Source organism: Symphalangus syndactylus, chromosome 4, assembly GCF_028878055.3.
Source record: "Symphalangus syndactylus isolate Jambi chromosome 4, NHGRI_mSymSyn1-v2.1_pri, whole genome shotgun sequence".
NCBI classification, from domain to species: Eukaryota; Metazoa; Chordata; class Mammalia; order Primates; family Hylobatidae; genus Symphalangus; species Symphalangus syndactylus.
The window spans coordinates 37,580,910-37,608,745 of record NC_072426.2 but is presented as its reverse complement, the minus strand read 5'-3'; the positions used below and the strand labels follow the sequence as shown (position 1 = coordinate 37,608,745).

Sequence of the window (27,836 nt, the reverse complement as noted above, 5' to 3'; positions counted from 1 at the left end):
GAACTTCTGTACTCTCTGTCACCCTAGTTGTAAGGGAAATGGACTACAAAACACTGAAAGAAAAAAACAAATCCTTGACACACAAAAGTAATCATCTAACCACATCTGTTCAAATTCAAAGTTTACAACGCAGAGAGAAGCCACTCAGTGCCTTGCTTTTTAACTATCAACCACGTTCAACAAAGGTATAAAACACAATTACTTTATTGATTTCTTACAATCAAATACTGCCAACTAGCATTACTTCCACTCTTGCATCATTAAAAACAAAGGGTATTTCCTCCTTGGTATTTTCAAATGATGCATTATACAATAAACAAAGTTAGAACTTAAAATGCACCCTGATTAATTATGTAAACTGGTAATTTGTTTAAAAAAGCATAATAATTTGGTTCCTTTCTTCATAAAATGGAAATTTAAATATTTCTTCTGATAGTCTTGAGGTTATCATTATGAGTAGTGCAAAGTGTGGCACATATAGTTTCATCTAGAAGGGTGTGTATCTTACACACCTTAAACAAAATGTGCATTAACAAAATCCATACAGTCAATGCATGATAGAAAGCATGTTCCAAATATAAGGCAGCCCCTCCAGCCACCATATTATTTAGGTTTTGCATTATCATTTATGGCATTATAGATTAATTACACATAACTTTTATACATTTTAACCCTGAAGATAAGAAAAATAACTGTTGCTTGAAAGAAATTATTCCAGGTAGCCATTTGGTTTGTATCAGGAGAAACCGAACCTCCATGAGTTTAGCGTCTGCCAAGTCGGAATCATTAGCTCAAGTGAGTGAATGAGATACGTGGCGCATTTCACAGTGACTGTTTCCCAAGTCCTGGCAATGCCTCTGCTCCCACAGTCCACCAGATGAAGCATTTCCAGGATGACCCTTCTATGTGGTTTCCCTTTTCGTTTTTTTTTTTTTGCTGGATTAACGATTACTGTATTATTTCCTCTTTTCCCCTTTTCTGTGGCCTTCCATTTTAATTATTCATAAATCCTTTCAGAATATCCTCAGAGAGCTCCATAAGAGGAAGTTCTGGAGATGGAAAATCCAAGGGAGGAAGATTGGGGATTGGAATGTCCTTGGCTTTCCCGGTATTTGCTGCGAACTTCTGCCAGGTTGAGGAGGCTGTAGCAGTTTCTGAATGTGGTGGCAAGCTCCATAACTCTGACGTTTCTACAAAATCAGCATCTACATCCAGCTCCTTTTCTATTGGACCTTTTAGAAGTCTGGCCTTTTCAGCCTTTAGTTGTTTATTTTCTTTCCTTAATCTTTCATTCTCAGCCACAAGGAATTCCACATGCCTCTTCAAATCTGCAATTTTGGTTGCCTGCTCCTCTATAATTGTTTTATCATCTTTTGGGGCTTTGCTTCCAATACATGGCTCTGCTGGCTCATTCTTTTGCTGAAGTAAATAAAGTAGTGTGTCTGGATCCCTGTCAAAGATCCCCTGAATCTCAGGCAGGCATTTCCCTGTGGAAGGGCTGTACTTCTGACAAAGGGGACTCTGGCCCTCTGCATCCTCTGCAGAGGGTTTGTGAGATGCCTGAAGATGGGCAGCTACATCCTTGTCTGTGTTCTGCTGGGCTTTCAATCTTTCTTCACGCTGGGCCCTTTTCCATCTCTCTTGGATGAGGAGGAGCTGTTTCATATGACTATCCCTTTGCAATTCCAGTGAAAGATGAGCCTATTACATAGAAGGAAAGATAAAATTGGAAGAATTTTAATATTTTAAGTGTCTTAGTAATGTCCAACATATACTATTCAAAATCCTTTCTGAATAACCCAACAAAACTTACAGTTTACTATGTTTGCAAAAATACCATTCAGAAAGTTAGAAGTCCTATTCCCAATCAACACACTAAATTGGATGTTTTCCTCAATGTGCCTGACCCCATGTGTAATGTCATTTGTACTGAACTTAAAATTAGAAATCCTTCCTCTGTAGACGTATTAATTCTACCAACAGCTAAAAAGAAAGTCTTCCTATCAACAGTGTGTTTGGGTAGCTCAATGCATGCCTGTATCATGAGCAGATTCTATACTTTCAAAGGCAGTGAAAGGGATAGAACATAACTTTAAAGTTCCCTTGGTTCAGTTTGAGAAACTAGTGGCTTTCCCTGCCACTGATATACCTCACTGAAATGATCTCTTTAACTGATACTTTCATAACAAAAAGTTTTTAGAAAGATATTTTATATATATTTATTTTAGAGACAGAGTCCCTGTTGCTGAGGCTGAAGTGCAATGGCGCAGTCATAGCTCACTGCAGCCTTGAACTCAGGTGTTCAGTGATCCTCCCACCTCAGCCTCCCAAGTAGCTAGAACTACAGGCATGTGCCACCACACCCAGCCAATTTTTTAAATTTTTGTAGAGATGGGGTCTCACTGTGTTGCCAAGGCTGGTCTCGAACTCCTGGGCTCAAGTGATCCCCCTGCCTTGGCCTCCCAAAGTGCTGGGATTACAGGCACGGGCCACCATGCCATCTTATGAATAAATGTATCTTGAAACACTTGGCAGAGCCTCCCCAAACACAGAAGACAATTTAAAGCAATTGGTGAAACAAATTTGAAAGTACCTGAACTGCTTAAGAATTCAAGCAGAGACAAGTGGGAGACTGGTCAGATTTAAACTATCTTTGACAAGCAAAGGGTGGTCCAGCTGGTTTCCTCTTGGCCAGGCCTGTTTACTGACTGTGGGCTAATCATCAGGAATGGTCCAAAGAGGGCTCTCTAAAAGGTACATCTGGCTGGCAATCTGAGATCTGTGGGTAACCACTAGAAAAAAAGAAGTTTCTGCATTCCATGTCTGGGGCATCACTGCAGTTCATTTAGTTTTAATTTCCGTCGTGGAGTGCTCTTCCCTTGCCCATTTTATATATTTTTAACTATAGCATTTTGAGAAGGACACAATGCTTTGCTTTACACACAATTCAAGCCTCTACAAGAAAACCTTTCTAACCCTTGTTGCAAATATTGGGAATATGTCTCACCTGCTCAGACTGTGTCAGCTTCATGGCTTCAGAAAGATATGCTGTTAAAAGAAAAAACAGGCATGTTAATATGTGCCTTCATTTTGTAATTAACAGGTAAAAGGAAGAGTTTTAATAATCCTCATATGACAAAGAGAACTGGTCTGATAATTCTGATACAACTGGGGATTTTTTAAAAAGAATTCTTAACTTCCCCCAACAGGATGTCAGTGGCAATAAAATGAAAATATTCCCTATCCTATCTTGAAGGTTTTGTTATTCAAAACTCCTGTAGATTTTTATAATTCAGAAACTGAAGATGGCCTAATCAGAAAAATAGGTTTAGGGAAGATTAAAATCAAACAAGAACCTATCCAAACCCTATTACTCATTATACTCACAAAAATATCATGAGATTATCAATGACTTTTTATCCATCTGAATACCTGTAATCTATCATTTTGGACTCCTACAGAATCACTTTTAATGAACTGTCTCTGAGCTAAGCCATCAGCCTTATGGTTAAAAGCCCTAAGAACTTGTTGACATATTTACTGTGAGGAAGTTACTGAGGACAGTATAATGTCATTTATGAAGACCTTCAATAAACTTCTCTCTGATCTTAGATCCTCGGTGACTATTTGTTTGAATTTTAATAGCCAATGTAAAAATTATTATCTTTCCTCTTTAGGACGACTGCTAGAAAACTTAAGTTCTTAAAAAAAATGCAAGAACTAATGGTACATTTTGTGAACTATACTACTAGTCCTTTCTCATTTTATCTCTCTATGGATGTCCTTATCTATGTATCTTTAATTACATTCGGTATTTCATTGTACATTCATCTGTAAGACATTTTATAACCTTTCGGGAACAAGGTTAGTTATAAATAAGTTCTGTATTATCAATGAATTGTCCATAATGAATCTCCATTTTTATCTTGCTTGTTATAAACATTTTTGGCATCTCTCATACCTACCTTAAGTTCCTCTTTTGCCTTTTTGCAGAAACTACGAGGCATTGCTTTCTGTTCAGTTTTAATCCAAATAACTTAATGATTTGATGTCCTAACTTAAGAGTTCTTGCCTGCTAGGTTCTACCAGTCCTTAAGATACAATTATATCAGGGGTCCCAAACCCCCAGGCTGGTACTGGTCTATGTCTTGTTAGGAACTGGGCCACACAGACAGCAGGAAGTGAGCAGCAGGCAAGCCAGTGAAGTTTCATCTGTATTTACAGCCACTCCCCATTGCTTGCATTACCACCTGAGTCCCGCCTCCCATCAGATCAGCAGCGGCATTAGCTTCTCATAGCGCAAACCCTACTGTGAACTGCACAAGCAAGGGATCTAGGTTGCGCTCTCCTTACGATAATCTAACGCCTGATGATCTGTCGCTGTCTCCCATCACCCCTAGATGAGAGTGTCTAGCTGCAGGAAAACAAGCTCAGGGCTCCCACTGATTCTACATTATGTTGAGTTGTATAATTATTTATTTCTATTATTACATTGTAAAATATAAAGTGCACAATAAATGTAATGTGCTTGAATCATCCTAAAACCATTTTGCTGACCCCAGGTCTATGGAAAATTGACTTCCACAAAACCGGTCCCTGGCAGCAAAAAGGTTGGGACTGCTGAATTAGATGCTCCCTCTCCAAGAAAAAGGAGAGTTGGGGCCAGGTGAAGTGGCTAGCACTTTGGGAGGCCAAACAGGAGGATTGCCTGAGCCCAGGAGTTCAAGACTAGACTGGGCAACATAGCGAGACCCTGTATCAACTTAAAAAGAATTTAAAAAAGAAAAAAAAACAGAGTTGGTTATACAGTCTTTGCTCCAGCTATGCTTACCATAATTACATCCTTCCCACAACCCTTTCTTGTCTTTTTTTCCTGTAGTAAGTCTGTACAGCTGCATACTATTTTTTTTCCTTTTGTTCATGTTTAAATCTGTGGAGACAGCCGCGTGTGGTGGCTCACACCTGTAATCCTAGCACTTTGGGAGGCTGAGGCTGGTGGATCACCTGAGGTCAGGAGTTCGAGACCAGCCTAGCCAGCATGGTGAAACTCCGTCTCTACTAAAAAAAAAATAAAAAAATACAAAAAAATACAAAAATTAGCTGGGCATGGTGGCAGGCACCTGTAATCCCAGCTACTAGGGAAGCTGAGGCAGGAGAATCGCTTTAACCCATTAGGTGGAGATTGCACTGAGCCGAGACCACGCCATTGCACTCCAGCCTGGGTAATAGAGCGAGACTCCGTTTCAAAAAAAAAAAAAAAAAAGTTTGTGGAGACATTCTATATGCTCTGCTACTGCTCTGATACACTGTAGACACATTTTCTTAGACATCTCTTCCATCTTGCCTGCATATATTTGTCTCCCTGTTTGAATTATAGTTTGCTTTAAATCCATTTTCTTAAAGTTTTCACAAAACCAAGCTTTAGCCAACTGAAATGCCTCCCTTTGTAGAACCTTGAAATTGTATATGACAAAGGAGGTTACAGAAAGATATCCCAAAGCACAAAGAATTCAACAAGAATCATACTGTCATTTAAAGTATTCCCCACATTTAAATCTTATAAGTGGGGCATTTTACAGTTATTTTTAAAGAAAAAAAATTATTTTAAATCTGATTCCATTTCATGGATTTCTTCCACAAACTCACAATAGAAACAAAAGTATAGCAACACAGAAATTTAGAAAAAGAGTATCTCAAAAACTGCTAACAATCCTGGTTAAACTACTTCCTTTAATTATGACACGAGGCTAAAAGTAGATATTAAGCAAATGATACAATAAAGGAACTAAGGAAATCTGAAGAATATCTTAAAATAATAACATCTGGCCGGGCACAGTGGCTCACGCCTGTAATCCCAGCACTTTGGCAGGCCGAGGTGGGCAGATCACTTGGGGTTAGTAGTTCGAGACCAGCCTGGCCAACATGGTGAAACCCTGTCTCTACCAAAAAATACAAAAATTAGCCCAGTGTGATGGCGCACGCCTGTAGTCCCAGCTACTTGGGAGGCTGAGGCACAAGAATCACTTGAGCCTGGGAGGCGGAGGTTGCAGTGAGCTGAGACCATGCACTCCACCCTGAGCGACAGGGCAAGACTCCATCTCAAACAAAAACCAAAAAAACAAAAAATAATAACATCTATTACTCTTCTATCAGGAATCTGTTAAACTGGTCCCAAAGCATACAAGGTGCAGCAATATACTGCCTCTGAATGATAAGGACAGAATTGTTTTCATGTTACCAGTTTCAAAAGGCTTAGGTTAAGATTTGTTTTCAAACAAAATATTCATCAAATCCATCCAAATACTGTGTACTCTGGGGCCTGCTCATCTTCTGAAATGCTCATTTTGAGTTCTAAGCACTGTCAATGGCTATTAACTTATTTCAGGTTTTGTTCTTTTGTTGTGTATGAAAGAAGAGAAATTCACTTAGGGATGTGCTTATCTGGCAGATGAATGCTCACATGCTCAGTTTCATTTAATTCGGCCATTGTCCACTTCAAGAGTAGATCCTACCTTTCCTCAAAAGGAAAGAGACATCAAGCAACTTATTTCAGCACATTTACAATACAAACACTACAAAGAGGCTATAAAGTCCTTAGCTAGGTAATCTCAGGGTAAGTTTTTTAGTCTCAGAATCTCCTCTGATCTTTGACAGCTGGACACCCAGGTCCCCTCTGTTTGCCCTTAAATTCTCTCATTTCAGCCTTTCCTTTCTATTAGTCTTTCTCAGATGTTGATCTTTCCTTGTCACATCTCTAAAACGATTTCCAAATAATAAGTTGCTTCCTTTCAGAATACACCTAATCCATACCTTCCAAGACCAGTTATAAGCCCTAGAGATGCAAGTCAATTTCAAAAAGTGAGCTCATTTCAATCATGTCAATTTTCAACTCCATTCTAAAACACAAGTTGAAACCCAAATCAACTCAACGGGATTTACTAATCACATTAAGTTCTATCTCTATAATGTAAGCTAATGTGATCTAACAGTTTGCCTTATTTTTCTGGAGTGGGGAGTGGTTAACTGAAACCCAACATCAGTTTTAAGTCTTCAAAGACAAGGATTAGGTTACAACTAAAACTTCCTTCTCTTTATATATTCATAACATCCCATAGCTCAGTGCCTAACATATGCTGATTCACTCCACTTAACATATGTTATATATATGTAACCATGACCATTTTGGGTTACATAAGGTATTGTTTCACTAGGGCATCCATATAAAACATGGTTTTCTTAAATAGTTAAACATGGTACATCATCTTTGTAGTGACTACAGATTTAACAATCTGATTCATAACAAAATATGGTTTAGGAAAGATTTAAAGAGCACTAGTTGACATGTTTAATACTGTACAAAGCCCTCTCACCATAAAAACACCCAAAGATTTATGGGATATCTATAGTATGCTCGGCCCTACAGCAGATACCTCCAGTACATTTCAGTGGCAAAACTATTTCTTTTTTAAAAAAAAAGGGGGGGGTGGGAGGCTAGGGGAGGGATAGCATTAGGAGAAATACCTAATGTAGACGACAGGTTGATGGGTGCAGCAAACCACCATGGCACGTGTATACCTATGTAACAAACATGCACATTCTGCACATGTACTCCAGAATTTAAAAAAAAAAAAAAAATGGCTGAGAGCACTGGCTAACGCCTGTAATCCCAGCACTTTGGGAGGCCAAGGCGGGTCAATCACGAGGTCAGGAGTTCAAGACCAGCCTGGCCAACATGGAGAAACCCCGTCTCTACAAAAATACAAGCCGGGTGTGGTGGCACACACCTGTAGTCCCAGCTACTTGGGAGGCTGAGGCAGGAGAACCACTTGAAACCAGGAGGCGGAGATTGCAGTGAGCTGAGACAGTGCCACTGCACTCCAGCCTGGGCAACAGAGCAAGACTCCGTCTCCAAAAAAAACAAAACAAAACAAAAATTTTTAATTTTCTCTGAAAATTACCAACTTCTAGGCAAAAACCACTGTAGCAAGAAGACTTATCCAATCTACTGCTCACCTTGCAGTCTGTATTTCACAAGTAAAATAACAAGGGAAGGGCAGCTTCTGTCAGGAAAGAATATAGCTCTGATCATCATACTGGCATAGAGGGAAAGGAACATGCCTGCCAGCAGAAGACTTCAGGGTTTGCCCTAAGAAAGGTGACTTGCACTCATTTTGGATGCGGCATGAGTAAAACATCCTTTCTCCAAAGATTTTTAAATTTTTTTATTTTTATACTTACCACTACACTAATGAGGACCCAAAGTTTTTTGGTTACTCAGCCAACAGAAACTGGTCTAAGCAAAACAGGCCCCCAAGATCTATTTCTGAATTCAACATATGCTAGGTTGCTTGACTGACTAGGGTAAAATTAGGTCTTTGATAAAAAGCCAACAATTCTAAAATTCATACTGAAATGAAAGCTATCATCGGCATGTTACTATAGGCATGCATGTAGAGATGAGATATTCAGAAGGGAAGCTAAAAAAAGACCACAGGAAAAATCTCCCACATTTTAGGTAACAAAAGTCTTACAGTAAGTTTTGCATTATCAGCATGTTAGAAAACAGAAACTCAGTGAAAATGAATTGGTTGGAATTGAATTACTATTTTTAGAACCTGAAATGGCCAACTATTTGAAACCCAAACTCCTTTTTTATAATAACTGAGATAAAATGGCAGACTTGTTACAATCAGCTCCTGTTTTTAGGGATCTTTGGGCTCAGAAAGCTGTATCCAGGAATTGTTTACCACATTTATGCCATCTTCATGGTTTAGAAAGAAGATTGGATTAGCAGGAGCTGGGAAATCCAACACACTTACTTGAAAAATAATCAAAGCTGATATTCTGATGGGTCAGCAGTATCAGTCTTGCATATGAAAAGCAACACACATTATTACTATTGCGACTTTCTGCTCTTCGGTTTTACACTGAGTACTTAATAAGAATACTCACCTGCAGCCTTTTTGTGACAAGAAATAGCCTCTTCGTATTTGCCTGCAGCTAATAAACGGTCTGCTCGTCTGCTCTGTTGATGAGCCTAGAAGACAAACATCCCTAAGTTCCTCTGGATCATAAAATAAAACATGATTTCTTTTAAAAAGCAACTACCTTTTAAGAAGATAAATAATACTGTTTGTTGCCACATATCAAATCACTATTACAGCTCTATCTGTAGCTGGGGAAATGTAATGAGTAGAGCCTAGAACTGCAGCATCTGAAAGGAACTGGCAACTTCTTTCACTTCTACCATAAGCCCTCTCAAGGTTAACACCAGGCACTTAACTTCTTCAGTGACTCACATTCTTCCACTCTTTGGAGATTAACCAAGAGTTACAATCATAGATTGTTATTCAAAATGTCTATTTTCTTTATTTTTAACAAGCTCCTTTCAAAACAAGAGCTATTTTGTAAATACTTTCACTAATCTGTATAGTCTAAAAACTATAATCAGGAAATCACTCATCATCATGTAGTAAAATCCAAGCTTCTATCATCTCATTCTTTCAACATTAAAGTTACTATTTGTTTTTAAAATAAAAAATTTGGACATTGCACAGTTGATGAATTCATGATACCGACATCTAATATTACAAAGATTGTTTTAAAGATATCTCATCAAAACAACAAAGTCAAAAAAATCAGAAGTTCTAACAGCAAATAATGTAATTGAAGGAAAACTGATTAAATAAACAGTCACTGGCCTCCTTACACTTTAATAATTTCAAAAGAGCTTTAAGGCCAGGCGCAGTGGCTCACGGCTGTAATCCCAGCACTTTGGGAGGCTGAGGCAGGCGCATCATCTGAGGTCAGGAGTTCAAGACCAGCCTGGCCAACATGGTGAAACCCCATCTCTACTAAAAATACAAAAATTAGCTGGGCGCAGTGGCTCACGCCTGTAATCCCAGCACTTTGGGGGGCCGAGGCAGGCAGATCATGAGGTCAGGAGATTGAGACCATCCTGGCTAACACGGTGAAACCCCGTCTCTACTAAAAATGCAAAAAAAATTAGCCGGGCATGGTGGCGGGCACCTGTAGTCCCAGCTACTCAGGAGGCTGAGGCAGGAGAATGGCGTGAACCCGGGAGGCAGAGCTTGCAGTGAGCCGAGATCGCGCCACTGCACTGCAGCCTGGGTGACAGAGCGAGACTGTGTCTCAAAAAAAAAAAAAAAGGGGGGAAGATAATTCTGACATACTACAACATGGATGAACTGTGAAGACATCAGACTGAATAAAATAAGCCAGTCATAAAAGGACAAATACTATACAAATCGACTTATTGGGTATCTAAAGTAGTCAAATTCATAAAAACAGGAAAGTTGAATGGTAGAACAACTCATCATTGAATGGGGAAGGGGGAAATGGGGAGTAGGTATGCAAACAGCATAGTTTCAGTTTTGCAAGATGAAAAAATTCTGGAGATCTGTTGCACAACCATGCAAATATACTTAACACTACTAAACTGTACACTTAAAAATAATTAAGAGGGTAAACTTTACGTGTTTTTTACATCACTTAAAAAAGGGGAAAAGTGGCCAGGTGCTGTGGCTCATGCCTATAATCCCAGCACTTTAGGAGGCCAAAGCAGGCAGATCACTTGAGCTCAAGAGTTTAAGACAAGCCTGGGCAATATGGTGAAAACCCATCTCTACAAAAAAACACAACAATTAGCCGGGTGTGGCGCTCGCACCTGTAGTAGTCCCAGCTACTCAGGAGGCTGAGGTAGGACAATCACTTGAGCCTGGGAAATGGAGGCTGCAGTGACCTGTGATCGCACCACTAAACTCCAGCCTGGGCAACGGAATGAGATCTTGTCTCAAAAAAAAAAAAAAAAAAAAAAGTCGGGCATGGTGGCTCATGCCTGTGATCCCAGCACTTGCGGAGGCTGAGGCGGGTGGATCACCTGAGGTCAGGAGTTTGAGACCAGTCTGGCTAACATGTTGAAACCCTGTCTCTACAAAAATACAAAAATTAGCCCAGCAGGATGGTGGGTGCCTGTAATCCCAGCTACTCGGGAGGCTGAGGCAAGAGAATCGCTTCAACCCAGGAGGCAAAGGTTGCAGTGAGCCGAGATTGCACCATTACACTTCAGCCTGGGCAACACAGTAAGACTCGGTCCCAAAAAAAAAAAACAAATCTGTTCTGTCAGTTATCTGAAAAATGATTTGTCTTGGATGCTTTTTAAAGACATGTCCCTTTGATGCTGCATAAAAATACTTCACAGAATCACGTTTGCAACTGAGATAATAAATATTCTGGGCATGTTTACAAATCATACTCAGTATAAAACACAGGTGAAGACAAAAGTAGAAAACAGCACTTCCAGCAATGGGTTGCTGTTTGCCTTTTCCCCACTTCTATTTTTGTAAGAAAGAAGCAACAATCTTAAAGACAAGATTCGTGCCTTTCAATTAGAGGATTTCAGATACTTTTTATTCTTTAAATAGTAATCAAACTTTCCTCTAAGTCTTAACATATATGCCTGGGAATAACAATAGCCACAAGAAGTGACTGGGTAGGCTGGGCGCAGTGGCTCATGCCTGTAATCCCAGCACTTTGGGAGGCTGAGACAGGCAGATCACTCAAGGCCAGGAGTTCAAGACCAGCCTGGCCAATATGGTGAAACCCCATCTCAACTAAAAGTATAAAAATTAGCCAGGTGTGGTGGCACATGCCTGTAATCCCAGCTACTCAGGTGGCTGAGGCACAAGAATTGCTTGAACCTGGAAGGAGGAGGTTGCAGTGAGCCGAGATCGTGCTACTGTACTCCAGCCTGGGCAACAGAGCAAGACAGCCCCCACCACAAAAAAAAAAAAAAAAAAAAAAAAAAAGAAAGAAAGAAAAGAAATGACTGGGGGCTTAAAATAAAGGTTGAATTTTAACCTGGAGACTTGGACTGAGCAAAAAATACATTCTGAACACATGAGCATTTTCTAGTACCCACAAATTATACAGATATTTTGGGAAGAGAATGTACATGATAAAGAAAGCTAGCATGTACAAGCAGTTATGATTAACCTAATTTCTCTAATGAACATGTTTTGACACTATTAAAGCAAGTGGTATTAAATCATTAAGCAATAAGGCTCTAGGTTTTAATGAAAATACAAATCACCTGGTTAAAATACTGATTCTAAAAGGCCAGGCGTGGTGGCTCACACCTGTAATCCCAGCACTTTGAGAGAACAAGGCAGGAGAACTGCTTGAACCAGGGAGGCAGAGGTTGCAGTGAGCTGAGATCGTGCCATTGCACTCCAGCCTGGGCAACAAGAGTGAAACTCCATCTCCAAAAAAAAAAAGATTCTGATTCAGGAGGTTTGGAGTACGGCTTGAGATTCCACCCAGATAAAGCCAAAGTTGCTGGCTTATGGATACACTCTAAGAAGCAGGGATGAGATGCTATTTCAGGTTACTTCATTCTAACACCTTTTTTCTATCTGTGTGTGTCGCTGATGACTTCAATCACTTTCTTATACTATGGATATTTATGTAGCTCCATAATTAAACTTCAAACTCTGTGATGACAATAAATTCTTAATTGAACACCAAAAAAAAGAAGTTCTCAGTGAGAGCAGGTCCTCATGGCTCTCCCAGCTCCCTTAAAACATCCCCATGTAGAGTCCAATCTCTAATCAGTCTGTCAATTTAGAAGTTAAATCTCATTATAGTTTCGAATTATTGCTGAGCTCAACAAAAACACACCATCTCCTCTAGGTTATTTGGCACCAGAGCAACCAAATTTCATATTTTAAGTGCAGTTCCTACTACATTCTTATCAGACACACAGCAAACACAGACTCGATAGAGCTCAACTGCCAACGTTCAAATCTCAGTTTGACCACATATGAAACACATGAGCCCGGCTTTCCCAATTATCTGCCTCAGTTTTCTCATCTCTAAAATGAGAGTTATTGTCTGCTTATGTAAATTTGATGGCACCAAAAACAAAAGAGTTTGTGAAAATTAAACTAGCTGAAACATCACAGTGCTTAGAATGGTGCCTGGTACTGGTACATACTCGATATATCCCTCGTTAAGTACTACAAAAGACAATAGAAGTGATGGAAGTACCTGCCATCAAGAAGTTGACAATATAGTTGGGTCTAGACTAAATTGCATTTTAAAAAATTTTTCATCTTAATTATTTTTAAGACAGGGTTTTGCTCTGTTGCCCAGGCTGGAGTGAAGTGGTGCAATCATAGCTCACTGCAGCCTCAATATCCTGGGCTCCAGCAATCCTGCCACCTCAGCCTCCTGAGTAGCTAGAAATACAGTCACATGGCACCACATCCAGCTTTTATTTTTTGTAGAGGTGGGGTCTTGATATCTTGCCCAGGCTGGTCTCAAACTCCTGGGCTCAAGCAATATTCCTCCCTCACTCACCCAAAGTGCTGGAATTATAGGCATGAGCCACCATGCCCAGCTAAATTGCATTTTTTATAAACTGAAGATTTTTTTTTTTTTTTTTGAAACTTTAAAATCCCTCAAAACTGTTTATTATACAGGTGAATTTTGAGTCATGATGGGCTTATCGGTAGGATTTCTGGTAGCGAGCCCGGGCACCGGGGCCTCCAAACTTTTTGGACTCGCAGCGACGAGGATCAGCTACTAGCAGGGTCCGGTCATACTGGATGAGGATGTCTTTGATCTCCTTCTTGGAAGCCTCATCCACGTATTTCTGGTAATAGGCCACCAGGGCTTTGGAGATGGACTGACGGATAGCATAAATCTGGGCCACGTGACCACCACCCTTCACACGGACACGGATGTCTACACCAGCAAATCGCTCCTTGCCGAGAAGCAGAACTGGCTCCAGCAGCTTGTACTGTAGCGTGCGCGGCTCAATCATCTCCAGGGGCCGCCCGTTCACCTTGATGAGACCATTGCCGCGTTTGCAGTGCGCCACAGCTGTGGCTGTCTTCTTGCGTCCGAAGACCTGCACCGACTGCAGCGGTCCCTTGGACGGCATGGCTTCGAGCGCGCACTAGAGAACCTCACCGCGCGGCGCCGCAACCGGAAAAGGAAAGCTAAACTGAAGATTTTACAGAAAACCTATCTTGGTGGTGCTTCAAAACAACTTTTACAGTTTACACATATTAAAACTGGTCTCTCTTTAAATACTGTTCTTGGTAGAATCACAGCCATTAAAAGTAATCGGCTGAGGCCGGGAGCGGAGGCTCACGTCTGTAATCCCAGCACTTTGGGAGGCCGAGGCAGGCAGATCACGAGGTCAGGAGTTTGAGACCAGCCTGGCCAACATAATGAAACCTCGTCTCTACAAAAAATACAAAAATTAGCCGGACATGGTGTCGCCCACCTGTAGTCCCAGCTACTCGGGAGGCTGAGGCAGGAGAATCGCTTGAACCTGGGAGGCAGAGGTTGTGGTGAGCCAAGATTGCGCCACTGCACTCCAGCCTGGGCGACACAGTGAGACTCCATCTCAAAAAAAAAAAAAAGAAAGTAATAGGCTGGGCACGGTGGTTCATGCCTATAATCCCAGCACTCTGGGAGGCTGAGGTCGGAGGGTTGCTTGAGACCAGCATAGGCAACATAGTGAGACCCCATCTCTACAAAAAATAGAAAAATTAGCTGGGTGTAGTGGTGCACACCTGTAGTCCCAGCTACAGGAGGGACTGGTAGGAGGATCAGGAGCTCAGGAGGTTGAGGCTACAGTGAGCTGTGATTACACCACTGTGCTCTAGTCTGTGGGACAGAGAAGATACCGTCTCAAAAAGAAAAGGGTAGTAAGTCCATAAGTATGTTTCTCTGGTAATTCAAAATAAGTTATGAAATTCACAATAAAACAGTCCCACCTCTGTGTACTTCCTAGGCAATCCATATGATTCTGTGGGACTTCCCACATTCTTTTTTTTTTAATTGCTTGATGGGTTATGTTAGATTGAGGTCTACAGCTGTGGTTGCCCATCATTTCTGACAGATGATTCATTTTGTAAACAGCTGACATAAACTTATGGTATTGATAACTATAGTATAGAACTATAAATATATTTTCTCTTCCTTATGATTTCCTTGCTGTTTTTTTTTGAGATGGGGTCTCATTCTGTCACCCAGAGGCTGGAATGTAGTGGCATGGTAACAGCTCACTGCAGCCTCAACCTCCTGGGCTCAAGTGATCCTCCTATCTCAGCCTCTCAAGTAGCTGGAACCACAGACATGTGCCACCATGCTCAGCTAACTTTTTTTTTCTTTTGGTAGAGACCGGTTTTCACTATGTTGCCCAGGCTGGTCTTCAACTCCTGGGCTCAAGCAATCCACCTGCCTCGGCCTCTCAAAGTGCTAGGATTACAGGTGTGAGCTACCATACTGGGCCCACATTCTTGTATTACCTTGTCGTCTGGATACCTAAAGAATCCCTTCTTCAGATTTTCAAACTTAAGAGCAGAGAATATGAAGAAAGTCTAATTGATGTGACATTCAGAGGCTAGCCAGGCGGAAATATAGGTCTGCAGAAAGAGGAGTGAAGCAGACAAGCCTGAAAAGGCAAAAAGAGAGGGAGAGTCGGATTAAGTCCGACTGACAGGCTCTATACGTTCATAAACCAAGCTACATTATACCCCTGCCCTTCCTGTACCTTTCTTTGGAGTCCAATAAATTATCTCTTTTGGCTCAAGCTAATTTTAAGTGGGTTTTCATCAACTACAACCAACAAAAATCCTAACTACAACAACTAGGTTACTAAGTGACTGCCATCACTGGCAAGCACCTTTTACCTCCACATGCTAACTGCTTCAAAAATACATGTTCAATACTACCCTCTTTCCCAAAAGAAAACAGTATTACTTTCTGTAACTTTCTATTTATTTTTTTCTGTGTCCTTGGGGAAAGCTGTTAAGTAAAGATGAAAAGGAACACCAGGCCAGGCATGGTGGCTCACGCCTGTAATCCAGGCACTTTGGTTTGGGAGGCCAAGGTGGGCGGATCACGAGGGCAAGAGTTCGAGACCAGCCTGGCCAACATGGAGAAACCCCATCTATACTAAAAATACAAAAATTAGCCAGGCATGATGGCACGCGCCTGTGGTCCCAGCTACGTGGAAGGCTGAGGCAGGAGAAACGCCTGAACCCGGGAGGCGGAGGTTGTGCTGAGCTGAGATTATGCCATTGTACTCCAGCCTAGGCAACAGAGTGATACTCTGTCTCAAAACAAAAAAGAAAAAGAAAAAAAGAAAATGAACACCATATGAACACAGTAATGAAAAGGCAGCAGAGGAAAATCTAATATACACCTGACCTTATGGTAGGGTCTTCAGTTGAAAGAGAAACCTCACTCACTCCCCCTTTCCCAACCAATGTGCGTCTCCTACAAACAAGTAGCAAACAGTTATCTCAAATCAATAAGCACTGAATTGACTGTCTAACCAATATAATGCAATTATACTTAAGATAAGCGCTCAAGTGTTGGAGAATTCCAGGAAAGCCTTTTTTTTTTTTTTTTTTTGAGACAGAGTCTCGCTCTGTCGCCCAGGCTGGAGTGCAGTGGTGCGATCTCGGCTCACTGCAAGCTCTGCCTCCTGGGTTCAGGCCATTCTCCTGCCTCAGCCTCCCAAGTAGCTGGGACTACAGGCGCCCGCCACCGCACCCAGCTAATTTTTTGTATTTTTAGTAAGGACAGGGTTTCACTGTGTTAGCCAGGATGGTCTCGATCTCCTGACCTCATGATCCGTCCGCCTCGGCCTCCTAAATTTTTTCTTTGAGACAAGGTCTCACTCAGTCACTCAGGCTGCAGTGCAGTGGCGTGAGCTTGGCTCACCACAATCTTCACCTCCCGGGTTCAAGCAATTCTCCTGTCTCAGCTTCCCAAGTAGCTGGGATTATAGGCATGTGCCACCACACCTGGCTAATTTTTGTTTTGTTTTGTTTTTTGATATGAAGTTTCACTCTGTCACCCAGGCTGGAGTGCAAGGGCACAATCTTGGCTCACTGCAACCTCCACCTCCTGGATTCAAACGATTCTCCTGCTTCGGCCTCCCAAGTAGCTGGGATTACAGGCACCCGCCACCACACCTGGCTAATTTTTGTTTTTAGTACAGACAGGGTTTCACCTTGTTGGCCAGGCTGGTCTCGGTGACCTACCCACCTCAGCCTCCCAAAGTGCTGGGATTACAGGCGTGAGCCACTGTGCCCAGCCCAATCTTGCCTTCATATCCTACTATCACCACTTACCCTGCATTTCAAAGTCTTCATCTTTAAAATAGGGGGAATATCTCATATTTAGCTATTAAGAGGAAAAGATAAAAAATATACATAACGTGCCCGATGCCAATCCTACCACTTAGCAATAAATGCTGGATATCAGTACTCTCTACCTCCTTTTTCCAGAGTGCTTTCATTATGCCTAGCTCAGTTTGTGACAAAGAAATAAATTTTCCTTGGAATTTTTCAGGGCAACAAAGAAGGGGTTCAAATTGCCTCTTTCTACCTTCAAGATTTTAAAGCCAGTATAATTAAAATGGGATAGTTATAAGGACTCCAGGTATGCATAAGGCCATTCCTTGGACCATGATATCTGACTACTTTTCTTACAGAAGCTGGAAAGTAAGAGGCTTCATTAACTACCTCATGTGATGCGAGAACTGACCACTCTGGAGGGAAGCTGTTACTCAACATTCTCAGCACTCTTAAGGGCTAAACACATAGAAAACGATTGTGGCCAGGCAGTCACATGGACCCTGCCCTTTGCAGCGGAGGTAAGCAAAACATGAGCAATAGTCACATATAAATTAAGATCTGACATCACTTTCCAAATCAGCAGCAAACAAACCAAAGAACTATAAATTATCTCACATGAGTTTTGACATTTGTTACCAGTAGTCACATTGACAAAATGTGTATGGAAAGAAATATCTAAATATGCACTAATTTTATAAGTTATTTTTCCATATTTAAAATTGACAGGCTGGGCACAGTGGCACACGCCTGTAATCCCAACATTTTGGGAGGCTGAGACAGGAAGATTGCTTGAGGCCAGGAGTTCAAGACCAGCTTGGGCAACACAGCAAGACCCCATCTCCACAAAAAGGTTTTGAAAAAATTAGCTGGGCATGGTGGTGCAAACCTGTAGTCCCAGCTACTGTGGAGAGCTCAGGCAGGAGGATCCCTTGAGTGTGGGCAACAGAGTAAGACCCTGTCTCTTAAAGAAAAATTGACCAAAAAACCCTAATGAAACAAACTTATTCAGAGTGCAAAGACTAGCTATTTTTTTCTTCAGTGGAAGTACAATTTTTCTTTTGGCAAACTTCAATAACCAGAGAATTAGAATCCATTACCTCTGTGGTACATATTAAAATGAGTATTTCAAACTAGTCTCTTCCAGATCTTAAAAATTCACTGTGAGGAATTTCTAAGGCCCTTACTGCCAAACCTAACATAAAAGAATCAATACCGGAGCAGAGGTAATAAATGCTAACACAGAATCTACAGTTCAATATAGATGAGAACCACATTGAAATGAACATGATGAGTACAATATGGCAGCATTGCTAGAAAGAGGTCTTGATATCAAAATAACTCGTGATTCATAATGTATTTAAGTCACTGACCTAAGTAATTACCTAATTCTCTCAGCTTAGGCTTATTTATCTGTAAAATTGGAAAACACATCTTACTAAGTTCCGAGGATGCTCTGAGGACACATGATTACAAATCCATGTACTGTGATGAGTCCTTATGCAATGAATTTGGACTACACTATGATGTCATTAGACAAAGCTTATTGCATTAGTAACTCTCTGAGTATAGAAAAAGAGAAAGCTTGTATAATACTAGTGGAATTTTCAAAGACATTCAAATTATAGCATTGAGAACTATCTCTCATCTTGAGTCAACTAGATACCAAGTTAGGTGTTCACTGACATAACAGAATGTCAGAATTTTCATAGCCGGGCGTGGTGGTGCATGCCTGTAATCCCAGCTACTCAGGAGGCTGAGGCAGAGAACTGCTTGAACCCGTGAGGTGGAGGTTGCAGTGAGCCCAGATCGCACCACTGCACCCTAGCCTGGGTTACAGAGCGAGACTCCGTCTCAAAAAAAAAAACAAAAAAAAACAAAACAAACAAACAAAAAAAATCAGAATTTTCAAAAACCCCATCTTATAAAACTGTGAGTGACAATTCTGAGTGCCAGAGGCCTGTAATTGGTACTCATTCAAGTAACTGTCAAGGTCTGTTCTATTGTTACCTTCCAATAAACAACTATGCTGGAAATCAGATCTTTCAAGACTCAAATGGTTTAAGAATTCAAGGTGTTGGCCAGGCACGCTGGCTCACGCCTGTAATCCCAGCACTTTGGGAGGCCAAGGCGGGCGGATCACGAGGTCAGGAGATTGAGACCATCCTGGCCAACATGGTGAAACCCCGTCTCTACTAAAAATACAAAAATTAGCTGGGCGTGGTGGCGCGTGCCTGAAATCCCAGCTACTCAGAAGGCTGAGGCAGAAAAATTGCTTAAACCAGGGAGTCGGAGGTTGCAGTGAGCTGAGATCGCGCCACTGCACTCTAGTCTGGTGACAGAGAGAGATTCCATCTCAAAAAAAAAAAGAATTCAAGATGCCAAATTTCTGATACTTGCCCACATAAATTTTATGGCTGAAATACGGAGTTACGCTAGCCTGCTTAAAAAGACTGTCGAAACTCACTCCGTTTTATGGAGGAGAATTTAAATAGTATTGCCACCATTTAATTTTTCCTGAACTGGTAATGATTCTGCAGTTCCATCTGCAACTGTCACCCAGTTTCAATCTCCTCATAAAACACCACACATTCGTGGAGCAGTTGGCAGGGGTTATGCTGCAGCCAAATAATGTGAAGCTAACTAGAACTGAACCAATGGTCATTTGGCAAGGACACCTGAACTCTGAAGCACTTCGTAAACAGCTGATTATTTCTAGTAATACTCCTGTGAAGTTTCAGTATTGAGCCATCCACTATATGTCATTGCCAACTATATGTCGCTTTAAAAACAAGAAAAGTGCAAGACAGTTCCCTGGTTATTTGAGTCAGAGTCTCGCTCTGTCGCCCAGGTTGGAGTGCAGTGGCACAATCTCGGCCCACTGCAACCTCCACCTCCCGGGCTCAAGCGATCCTGCCACCTCAGCCTCCCGAGTAGCTGGGACCACAGGCGGGCGCCACCACGCCCGGCTATTTTTGTATTTTTTGTAGAGACCGGTTTTCGCCAAACTCCTGAGCTCAAGTGATTCGTCCGCCTCGACCTCCCAAAGTGCTGGGAATACAGGCGTGGGCCGCCGCGCTTGGCCAGTTCTCTGGTTTAAAAAAAACTCGCAAATGTAGTCCAATTCGTCTTAAGTGTAAATAACTCTTACCTACCACCTGGGGCAAGACCCAACTTAAAACTGGGAGGGGCGCCTCACAATAGTTAACCTGGCATCAGTGATTTGGTCCGAGAATCTTAGGCTTTTAAAGCTCAAGTCCAAACCTTTATTCTACAAATAGATTTTAAATTAAGGGCTTATGGTCTAGTTATAATCGCTAACTCTTACACTGTACTATGTACTTAGTACAGTTCTAAGTACTTTACACCTATTTACTCCTTTAATCCTCCCAAAAAACCTGAAGCCGAGTGAAGCCAAGTAGTTTGCCCAAGGTAACACAGCTATCAAGTGACGAGGTTAGAATTCAAATCCAAGCAGCATAGCTTCAAAACCTAGAGTCTTAAACCACCAGACTCTACTGCTCTTCTAGGGCTCAGATTTCTAATGTGAGAAACGAATCCTCTATAGTGCTTTTTTTCAATCCCACCATCGCAAATGAATTGCCAACCTGTGACTCAAAAGTTCTTCCTGTGTGCAACCTTAAGTAATCTGACTTTTACATCCAAAATGGGTAACTTCTCTGGGAAACTAAAAGATGCAACGGCCAGTCTGAAAAGAACTCATGCTTCCCGTTGTTAGTGGGGTTCTGTTGGTTTTTTAATTGCAACACCTGAAACGCCTTAAAACACAAGTAAACAGGCTATCAGCCGTTTTCCTGAGAACAGCAAACACCGATTACACTTTCATGATGCCTAAATTGATGAATCTGAGCTAAAAACAGGAACGGCTATCTTTTTCCCAGCTGTCTCTAATATATTTGGAAGAAGGTAGACTCAGTTTATGCATGTGAATGTATGTGAGAAATGAGGGGGAAGTGGGGGGTGAGGAGGCTATTCATTCCTCCATCTCTCCAAAGCGAGGCGACTTAAGACTCAGACCCTCCTGCTAGAACTTAAAACCAGTATCACACACCATTTCTGCCTTGGCCGGCTTCAGCGCCTCTCCAGGCTGTAGGGAGGTGGCTACGTGGCGCTAGGAGAACTTCCCCCAGCCAGAGAGGAGGTGGCAGCTCCAGCTGGTGGCATCCCCTCTCCCGGGGCCCCGCGACAGGGGGCGCCAGGACTTCCCGGGGATCCCCTAGGAGGGCAAAGTCTGAAGTGGCTAGCCTGGAGCCGCAGTTGGGCCAGGGCCTGCCTAGCACCCCCTCACAGCCTCTGCGACCACTCCTGCCAAACCAACCTGCCAGCCTCAAGGGTTAGCCGACGCGCCGGGGACGGGGCCGGGCTCCTGAGGCAAAGGCACCCAAGACGAACGCTATATTCTGTGGGACACTCACCAGGTTGAGGGGTCCTTCCATTACTTCCATAGACCCCGGGGTAAGCGGCGGCCTTAGGAAGGGGAGTAGTGGCGCCGTGGAACATGGAGGGGACTGCAAGGGAGCGCAACGCAGCCGCGGAGACTGCGGCCCCTCTCTGCGCCCCAAAACCCAGCGGTAGGCGCTCAGGGAGCAACAACCTCACCACTTCCTCCTCCGGCGCCGCTCCGCGGGACCGCCCCCTGCGCCACCGCCGCGGCCACGCACGGCGCCATGACGTCACACGCGCAAAAGGCTGGTTCAAGGTGGGAGTGAGGACAGGCAGTGGGTGGGGCCCAGGGAAGGCGGGGCACCAGCTGATGTACGCTTGCGAGCGGTCAATCTTTCCTCTCGCGAGAAGCGTTAGTTTAGGTTCTTAAAGTCTACTCTGAAGTCACGTGAGGAAGTACAGCCTTGTTGAAGACTTGAAATGGTTGTCTTCTGCAATTGGCTTCTCACGTTTCCTTTTAGACTGACTTTTCCTTAAATCTGCTAATCGTTACACCGTTACTTGTGGTCCCGTCCACACCTTTATCCTTGTACATGATTCATTTTTTCAAAAGGCCGATTTGAGCAATTCTAGACCATGCACTGGACTAACCCCCCTAGAGGTCAGCACACTCGAATGATTTAGGGCTCTGATACTGATAGGGACAAACTGATAGGGAAATAATTTTGGTCTAGCCAAATGTAATACTGGATCCATTGAACAATTATGTGCCAAATCAAAGCTAGGTTCGTTCTGTCATGGAATTCACTGACAAATAGTTGTGATTTATGCTGGAAAGGGAACACATAGGGAGCTGTGATAGAGTAACCAAGGTGGAGTTGGGTGGTAAAGGAAAGCCTCTCATGGGGTGCGTGATTTTTTTTTTTTGAGAAAGGGTCTTGCTGACGCAATCTCCACTCACTGCAACCTCCCTCTGCCCGCCCCCTGCCCCAGGCGATCCTCCCACCTCAGCCTCTTAAGTAGCTAGGAACTACAAGTGCTCAGGCCAGGTTAATTTTTGTATTTTTTGTAGAGATGGGGTTTCGCCATGTTGCCTATGCTGATCTTGAACTCCTAAGCTCAAGTGAGCTCAGTGATCCGCCCTCCTGGACCTCACAAACTGATGGGATTATAGGCATGAGCTACCGCACCTGGCTAAGGGCATAATCTTTAAACCTTAAAATGCCAGTTAAACAAAGATCCTTCTCGACAAAGGAAATGTCTTATGCCTCAACTCTAAAGGCGGGGAGGTAGGGTGGTGGAAGCTGCAGCATTTCAGAGAGATGCAAAAGAAGATACCAGAGAGATAGGAAACTTCCAAAACATAGGTGTCCTTGTAGTGCACAATGAAACATTTGAATTTTACTCAAAGTGCATTGGGAAATAAGGATATTAAGCTAGAGAATAATCTGCTTTAATTTACAGTTTTGAAAAGATTAATTTCCCTGTAATGTGAAGAATAGATTGTGGAAGGCCTAAGGAAAAAGAACCAAGACAAGCTAGTTGATTGACTAATTATGGGAGCTTAGACTGGAATGGAAGTAGGGAAAATTGGGTCATGCATCCACTCGTTACATAGTTATTGTGTTTCTACCATGTGCCAGAAACTTTGGAAGAGAAGTAGATATATTCAAGATATATTTTTGGGCATCAAGTTGAGAGCAGTTGGTGATGGAATGGCAGTAAAGCATACAGAAAATGGAAGAATCAAATCTCGTATTTAAACAACCAAGTGGCCTGGCGCACTGGCTCACCCCTGTAATCCCAGCACGTTGGGAGGTCGAGGAGAGCAGATCACTTGAGGCCAGGAGTTCGAGACCAGCCTGGCCAACGTGGTGAAACTTCGTCTCTACTAAAAGCACTAAAACTTAGCCAAGTGTGGTGGCGCGTGCCTGTAATCCTAGCTACTGGGGAGACTGAGGCACGAGAATTGCTTGAACCTGGGAGGCAGAGGTTGCAGTGAGCTGAGACCAATCACACCACTGCATTCCAGCCTGGGTGACACAGAGAGACTCTGTCTCCAAAAATAAAAAAATAAATTAAAAAAGTAAACAACCAAGTGGACAAGATAGTGAGAGACAGGACTAGCTGGATTTCCTAGGCCAACTAAGAATTCCTAAGCCTAGCTGGGGAAGGTGACCATACCCACCTTTAAACACAGGGCTTGTAACTCAGCTCACACCTGACTAATCAGGTAGTAAAGAGGGCTCACTAAAATACAAATTAGGCTAGAAGCAGGAGGTAAAGAAATAGTCAAATCGGCCGGGCGTGGTGGCTCAAGCCTGTAATCCCAGCACTTTGGGAGGCTGAGGCGGGCGGATCACAAGGTCAGGAGATCGAGACCATCCTGGGTAACATGGTGAAACCCCGTCTCTACTAAAAAAATACAAAAAAAAATTAGCCGGGCGTGATGGCGGGCGCCTGTAGTCCCAGCTATGCGGGAGGCTGAGGCAGGAGAATGGCGTGAACCCGGGAGGCAGAGCTTGCAGTGAGCCGAGATCGTGCCACTGCACTCCAGCCTGGGCGACAGAGCAAGACTCCGTCTCAAAAAAAAATAAAAAATAAGAAATAGTCAAATCATATATTGCCTGAGAGGACAGGGGCAGGGACAATGATCGGGATATAAACCCAGGCATTCGAGCAGGGAGTGGCAACCCCCTTTGGGTCCCCTCCCATTGTGTGGGAGCTCTGATTTCACTCTATTACATCTTGCAACTGCACACTTTTCTGGTCCATGTTTGTTGTAGCTCGAGCTGAGCTTTCACTCACTGTTCACCACCGCTGTTTGCTGCCATCACAGACCCACCGCTGACTTCCACCCCTCCGGATCCAGCAGGGTGTCCACTGTGCCCCTGATCCAGCAAGGCGCCCATTGCCACTCCCAATCGGGCTAGACACTCGCCATTGTTCCTGCATGGCTAAGGGCCCAGGGTTCGTCCTAATGGAGCTGAACACTAGTTGCTGGGTTCCACGGTTCTCTTCTGTGACCCACGGCTTCTAATAGAGCCATAACACTCACCGCATGGCCCAAGGTTCCATTCCTTGGAATCCGTGAGGCCGAGCACCCCAGGTCAGGGAACAAAAGGCTTGCCGCCATTTGGAAGTGGCCCACCACTATCTTGGGAGCTCTAAGAACAAAGATCCCCTCCCCTCCCCGCCCCCCGTAACAATAGGAAGGAGCTAATTTGTATGGAAAATGAAAAGTTCTATCTTGGTCACTGTATTAATTTCCTATGGCTGCTGTAAGAAGTTACTACACATTTAGTGGATTAAAACAACAGAAATTTGGAGGCTAGCAGTTATGGAGGCTAGAAGTCCAAAATAATTTCATAGTGCCAAAACAAAGGTATACAGCAAGGCCTTGCCCCCTTCTTTTCCAGTCTCTGGAGCTACATTCTTTGCATTCCTTTGACTCAGCCCCTTCTTCCATCTTCAAAGCCAGCAGCACTGCATCTTCAAAGCTCTTTCTGCTTTTGTCATGTCATTTCCTCTTAAAATCCTTCTGCCTCCCTCTAGTAAGGACCCTGTGAATACATTGGGTCCACCAAATATTTAAGGATAGTCTTCCTATCTCAAGGTTAACTTAATCATATCTACAAAGTCCGTTTGCCATATAAGGTAACATTCTCAGTTTCCACAGATTAGGACCTGGATATCTTTGGGACCATTATTCAGACTACCAGAGGCATTGTATCTAAAGCAAATCAATGACGTACTCAAAATAATCCCAGAAGGGTTTAATACAGGGACTATTTTACAAAGGTGTGGCCAGAGTTTAGGTATTTACATGAGAAAAGCAATAACTCCTAGGCTATAAAGAAAGAAATAGGAGGGGCCGGGTGCAGTGTCTCACACCTGTAATCCCAGCACTTTGGGAGGTGGAGGCGGAGGTGGGTGGATCAGTTGAGGCCAGGAGTTCAAGACCGGCTTGGCCAACATGGCAAAACCTCATCTCTATCCAAAACACAAAAATTAGCCAGGCCTGGTGGCACATGCCTATAGTCCCAGCTACTCTGGAGGTTGAGGCACGACAATAACTTGAACCTGGGAGGCAGAGCTTGCAGTGAGCTGAGGCCGCACCACTGCACTCCATCCTGGGAGACAGAGCAAGACTCTGTCTCAAAAGAAAAAAAAAAAAAAAAAAGAAAGAGAAATGAATAAGAGGGAAATCTGAAATGAGGAGAAAAATGTAGAATATAGTTTGAAGAAGCACTGACCTTCAATCAAGGACACTCTATCCTGAGGTGACCTCGCAGGGAGGATCCAGGGAAATCACCTTATTTCCTCTTCCTCTGACTTCCATTGTCCAAACCCAACCAGAAGCCAGAAGACAAGGGAGCCCATTGATGTAATTCATAAAAATCAGCCTCCAAGGGCAGGGAGCAGGGTAGTAAGAGGTAGAGACCGGATCTGGAAAGAGTAATACAAAATATCTGGCACATACAAATGAAAGATTTAACATCTGTTTTTGTTTGTTTGTTTTTGGGATGGAGTCTTCCTCTGTTGCCCAGGTTGCAGTGAAGTGGTGTGATCTCATCTCACTGCAATCTCTACTTCCCAGGTTCAAGAGATTCTCCTGCCTCAGCTTCCCGAGTGACGTTGCCCAGCTAATTTTTGTATTTTTAGTAGAGACAGGGTTTCACCATGTTGACCAGACTGGTTTCAAACTCCTGGCCTCAGGTGATCCACCCTCTTCAGCCTCTCAAAGTGCTGGGATTACAGGTGTGAGCCACTGTGCCCAGCCAACATCTGTTAATAGGGAAACTTTAGACGAATTAAATGTAGAAGAGTTTATTGGAGCAAAGAATGACTTGTGAATCAGGAAGCACTCAAAATTTCAGAGAGCTGCCCACAGCAGCAGAGGCAGTGAACGTTTATTCGCTGAATGTGGAAGTAATTACTTGATTGGCTATAGCTAAGCATTTGCCCTATTTGGGTATGGTCTAGTGCAGAGTCCCTAGTGAAAGGTTGGTTGGTGGTTGTTTTTTTTTTTTTTCTGAGACAGAATCTCGCCCTGTCGCCCAGGCTGGAGTGCAGTAGTGCCATGTTGGCTCACTGCAACCTCTGCCTCCCGGGTTTAAGCAATTCTCCTGCCTCAGCTTCCTGAGTAGCTGGGATTACAGGTGCACACCACCACGCCCAGCTAATATTTGTATTTTTAGTAGAGATGGGGTTTCACCATGTTGGTCAGGCTGGTCTCGAACTCCCGACCTCGTGATCCACCCACCTCGGCCTCCAAAAATGCTGGGATTACAGGCGTGAGCCATTGTGCTTGGCTGGTTGGTGATTTCTAACTGGTTAAGTTTTGTCTTGCTGGATTTTTTTTTTTTTTTTTGAGACAGAGTTTTGCTCTTGTTGCCCAGGCTGGAGTGCAATGGCACGACCTCAGCTCACTGCAACTTCCGCCTCCTGGTTCAAGCAATCTCCTGCCTCAGCCTCCCCAGTAGCTGGGTTTACAGGCACCCGCCACCACGCCCAGCTAACTTTTGTATTTTTAGTTGAGACAAGGTTTTGCCATGTTGGCCAATCTGGTCTCGAACTCCTAACCTTAGGTGATCCACCTTCCTCGGCCTCCCAAAGTGCTGGGATTATAGGCGTGAGCCACTGCACCCAGTAATTTTGTCTTACTGTTTACATTGAATTGGGTTTTAGTTTGCTTAAGTAGGAGTCCAAGACCCAAGACTCTGGAGCCACCTCAGCCTAATAGCCTCCATATTAATTATTTTCACACATCCAAGTGGATATGTGAGGTAGGCAGGTAGATACACAAGACTGAAGAGGCTGGGCACGGTGGCTCACGCCTATAATCCCAGCACTTTGGGAGGCCGAGGCAGGTGGATCACGAGGTCAGGGGTTCGAGACCAGCCTGACCAACATGGTGAAACCCCATCTCTACTAAAAATACAAAAAAATTCACTGGGCGTGGTAGCGGATGCCTGTAATCCCAGCTACTCAGGATGCTGAGGCAGGAGAATTGCTTGAACCTGGGAGGCAGAGGTTGCAGTGAGCCGAGATCACGCCACTGCACTCCAGCCTGGGCGACAGAGCAAGACTCTGTCTCAAACAAAAACAAAAAAACAAAACAAAACAAAACAAAAAAAGACTGAAGCTCAGGAAAGGTCTGGGTCAGGGGTGTCCAATCTTTTGGCTTCCCTGGGCCACATTGAAAGGTCTTGGGCCACACGTAAAATACACTAATGATAGCTGATG

At 43.2% G+C, this 27,836-nt stretch overlaps 2 protein-coding genes across 4 annotated transcripts; both read right to left on the bottom strand.

The window, feature by feature from the left end:
- Positions 1-188: 188 nt before the first annotated feature.
- Positions 189-21,885, bottom strand: NRBF2 (nuclear receptor binding factor 2). 2 transcript variants are annotated; one of them, XM_055274443.2, is made up of 4 exons: positions 21,620-21,885; positions 8,953-9,037; positions 3,008-3,048; positions 189-1,701 (listed from the first exon to the last, which is right to left on the bottom strand). In XM_055274443.2, the coding sequence occupies exons 1-4, from the start codon at positions 21,647-21,649 to the stop codon at positions 994-996; spliced, it is 864 nt and encodes a 287-aa protein (XP_055130418.1). In that variant the 5' UTR covers positions 21,650-21,885; the 3' UTR covers positions 189-993. The 2 variants fall into 2 exon arrangements, with proteins under 2 accessions (XP_055130418.1, XP_055130419.1); XM_055274444.2 differs by lacking the exon at positions 8,953-9,037 and having other exon boundaries at positions 21,620-21,835.
- LOC129480549 (small ribosomal subunit protein uS9) lies at positions 13,471-18,837 on the bottom strand. Of its 2 annotated transcripts, XM_055274448.1 has the most exons (2): positions 13,868-14,021; positions 13,471-13,816 (listed from the first exon to the last, which is right to left on the bottom strand). In XM_055274448.1, the coding sequence occupies exons 1-2, from the start codon at positions 13,964-13,966 to the stop codon at positions 13,526-13,528; spliced, it is 390 nt and encodes a 129-aa protein (XP_055130423.1). In that variant the 5' UTR covers positions 13,967-14,021; the 3' UTR covers positions 13,471-13,525. The 2 variants fall into 2 exon arrangements, with proteins under 2 accessions (XP_055130423.1, XP_055130422.1); XM_055274447.2 differs by having other exon boundaries at positions 13,471-18,837.
- Positions 21,886-27,836: the final 5,951 nt, after the last annotated feature.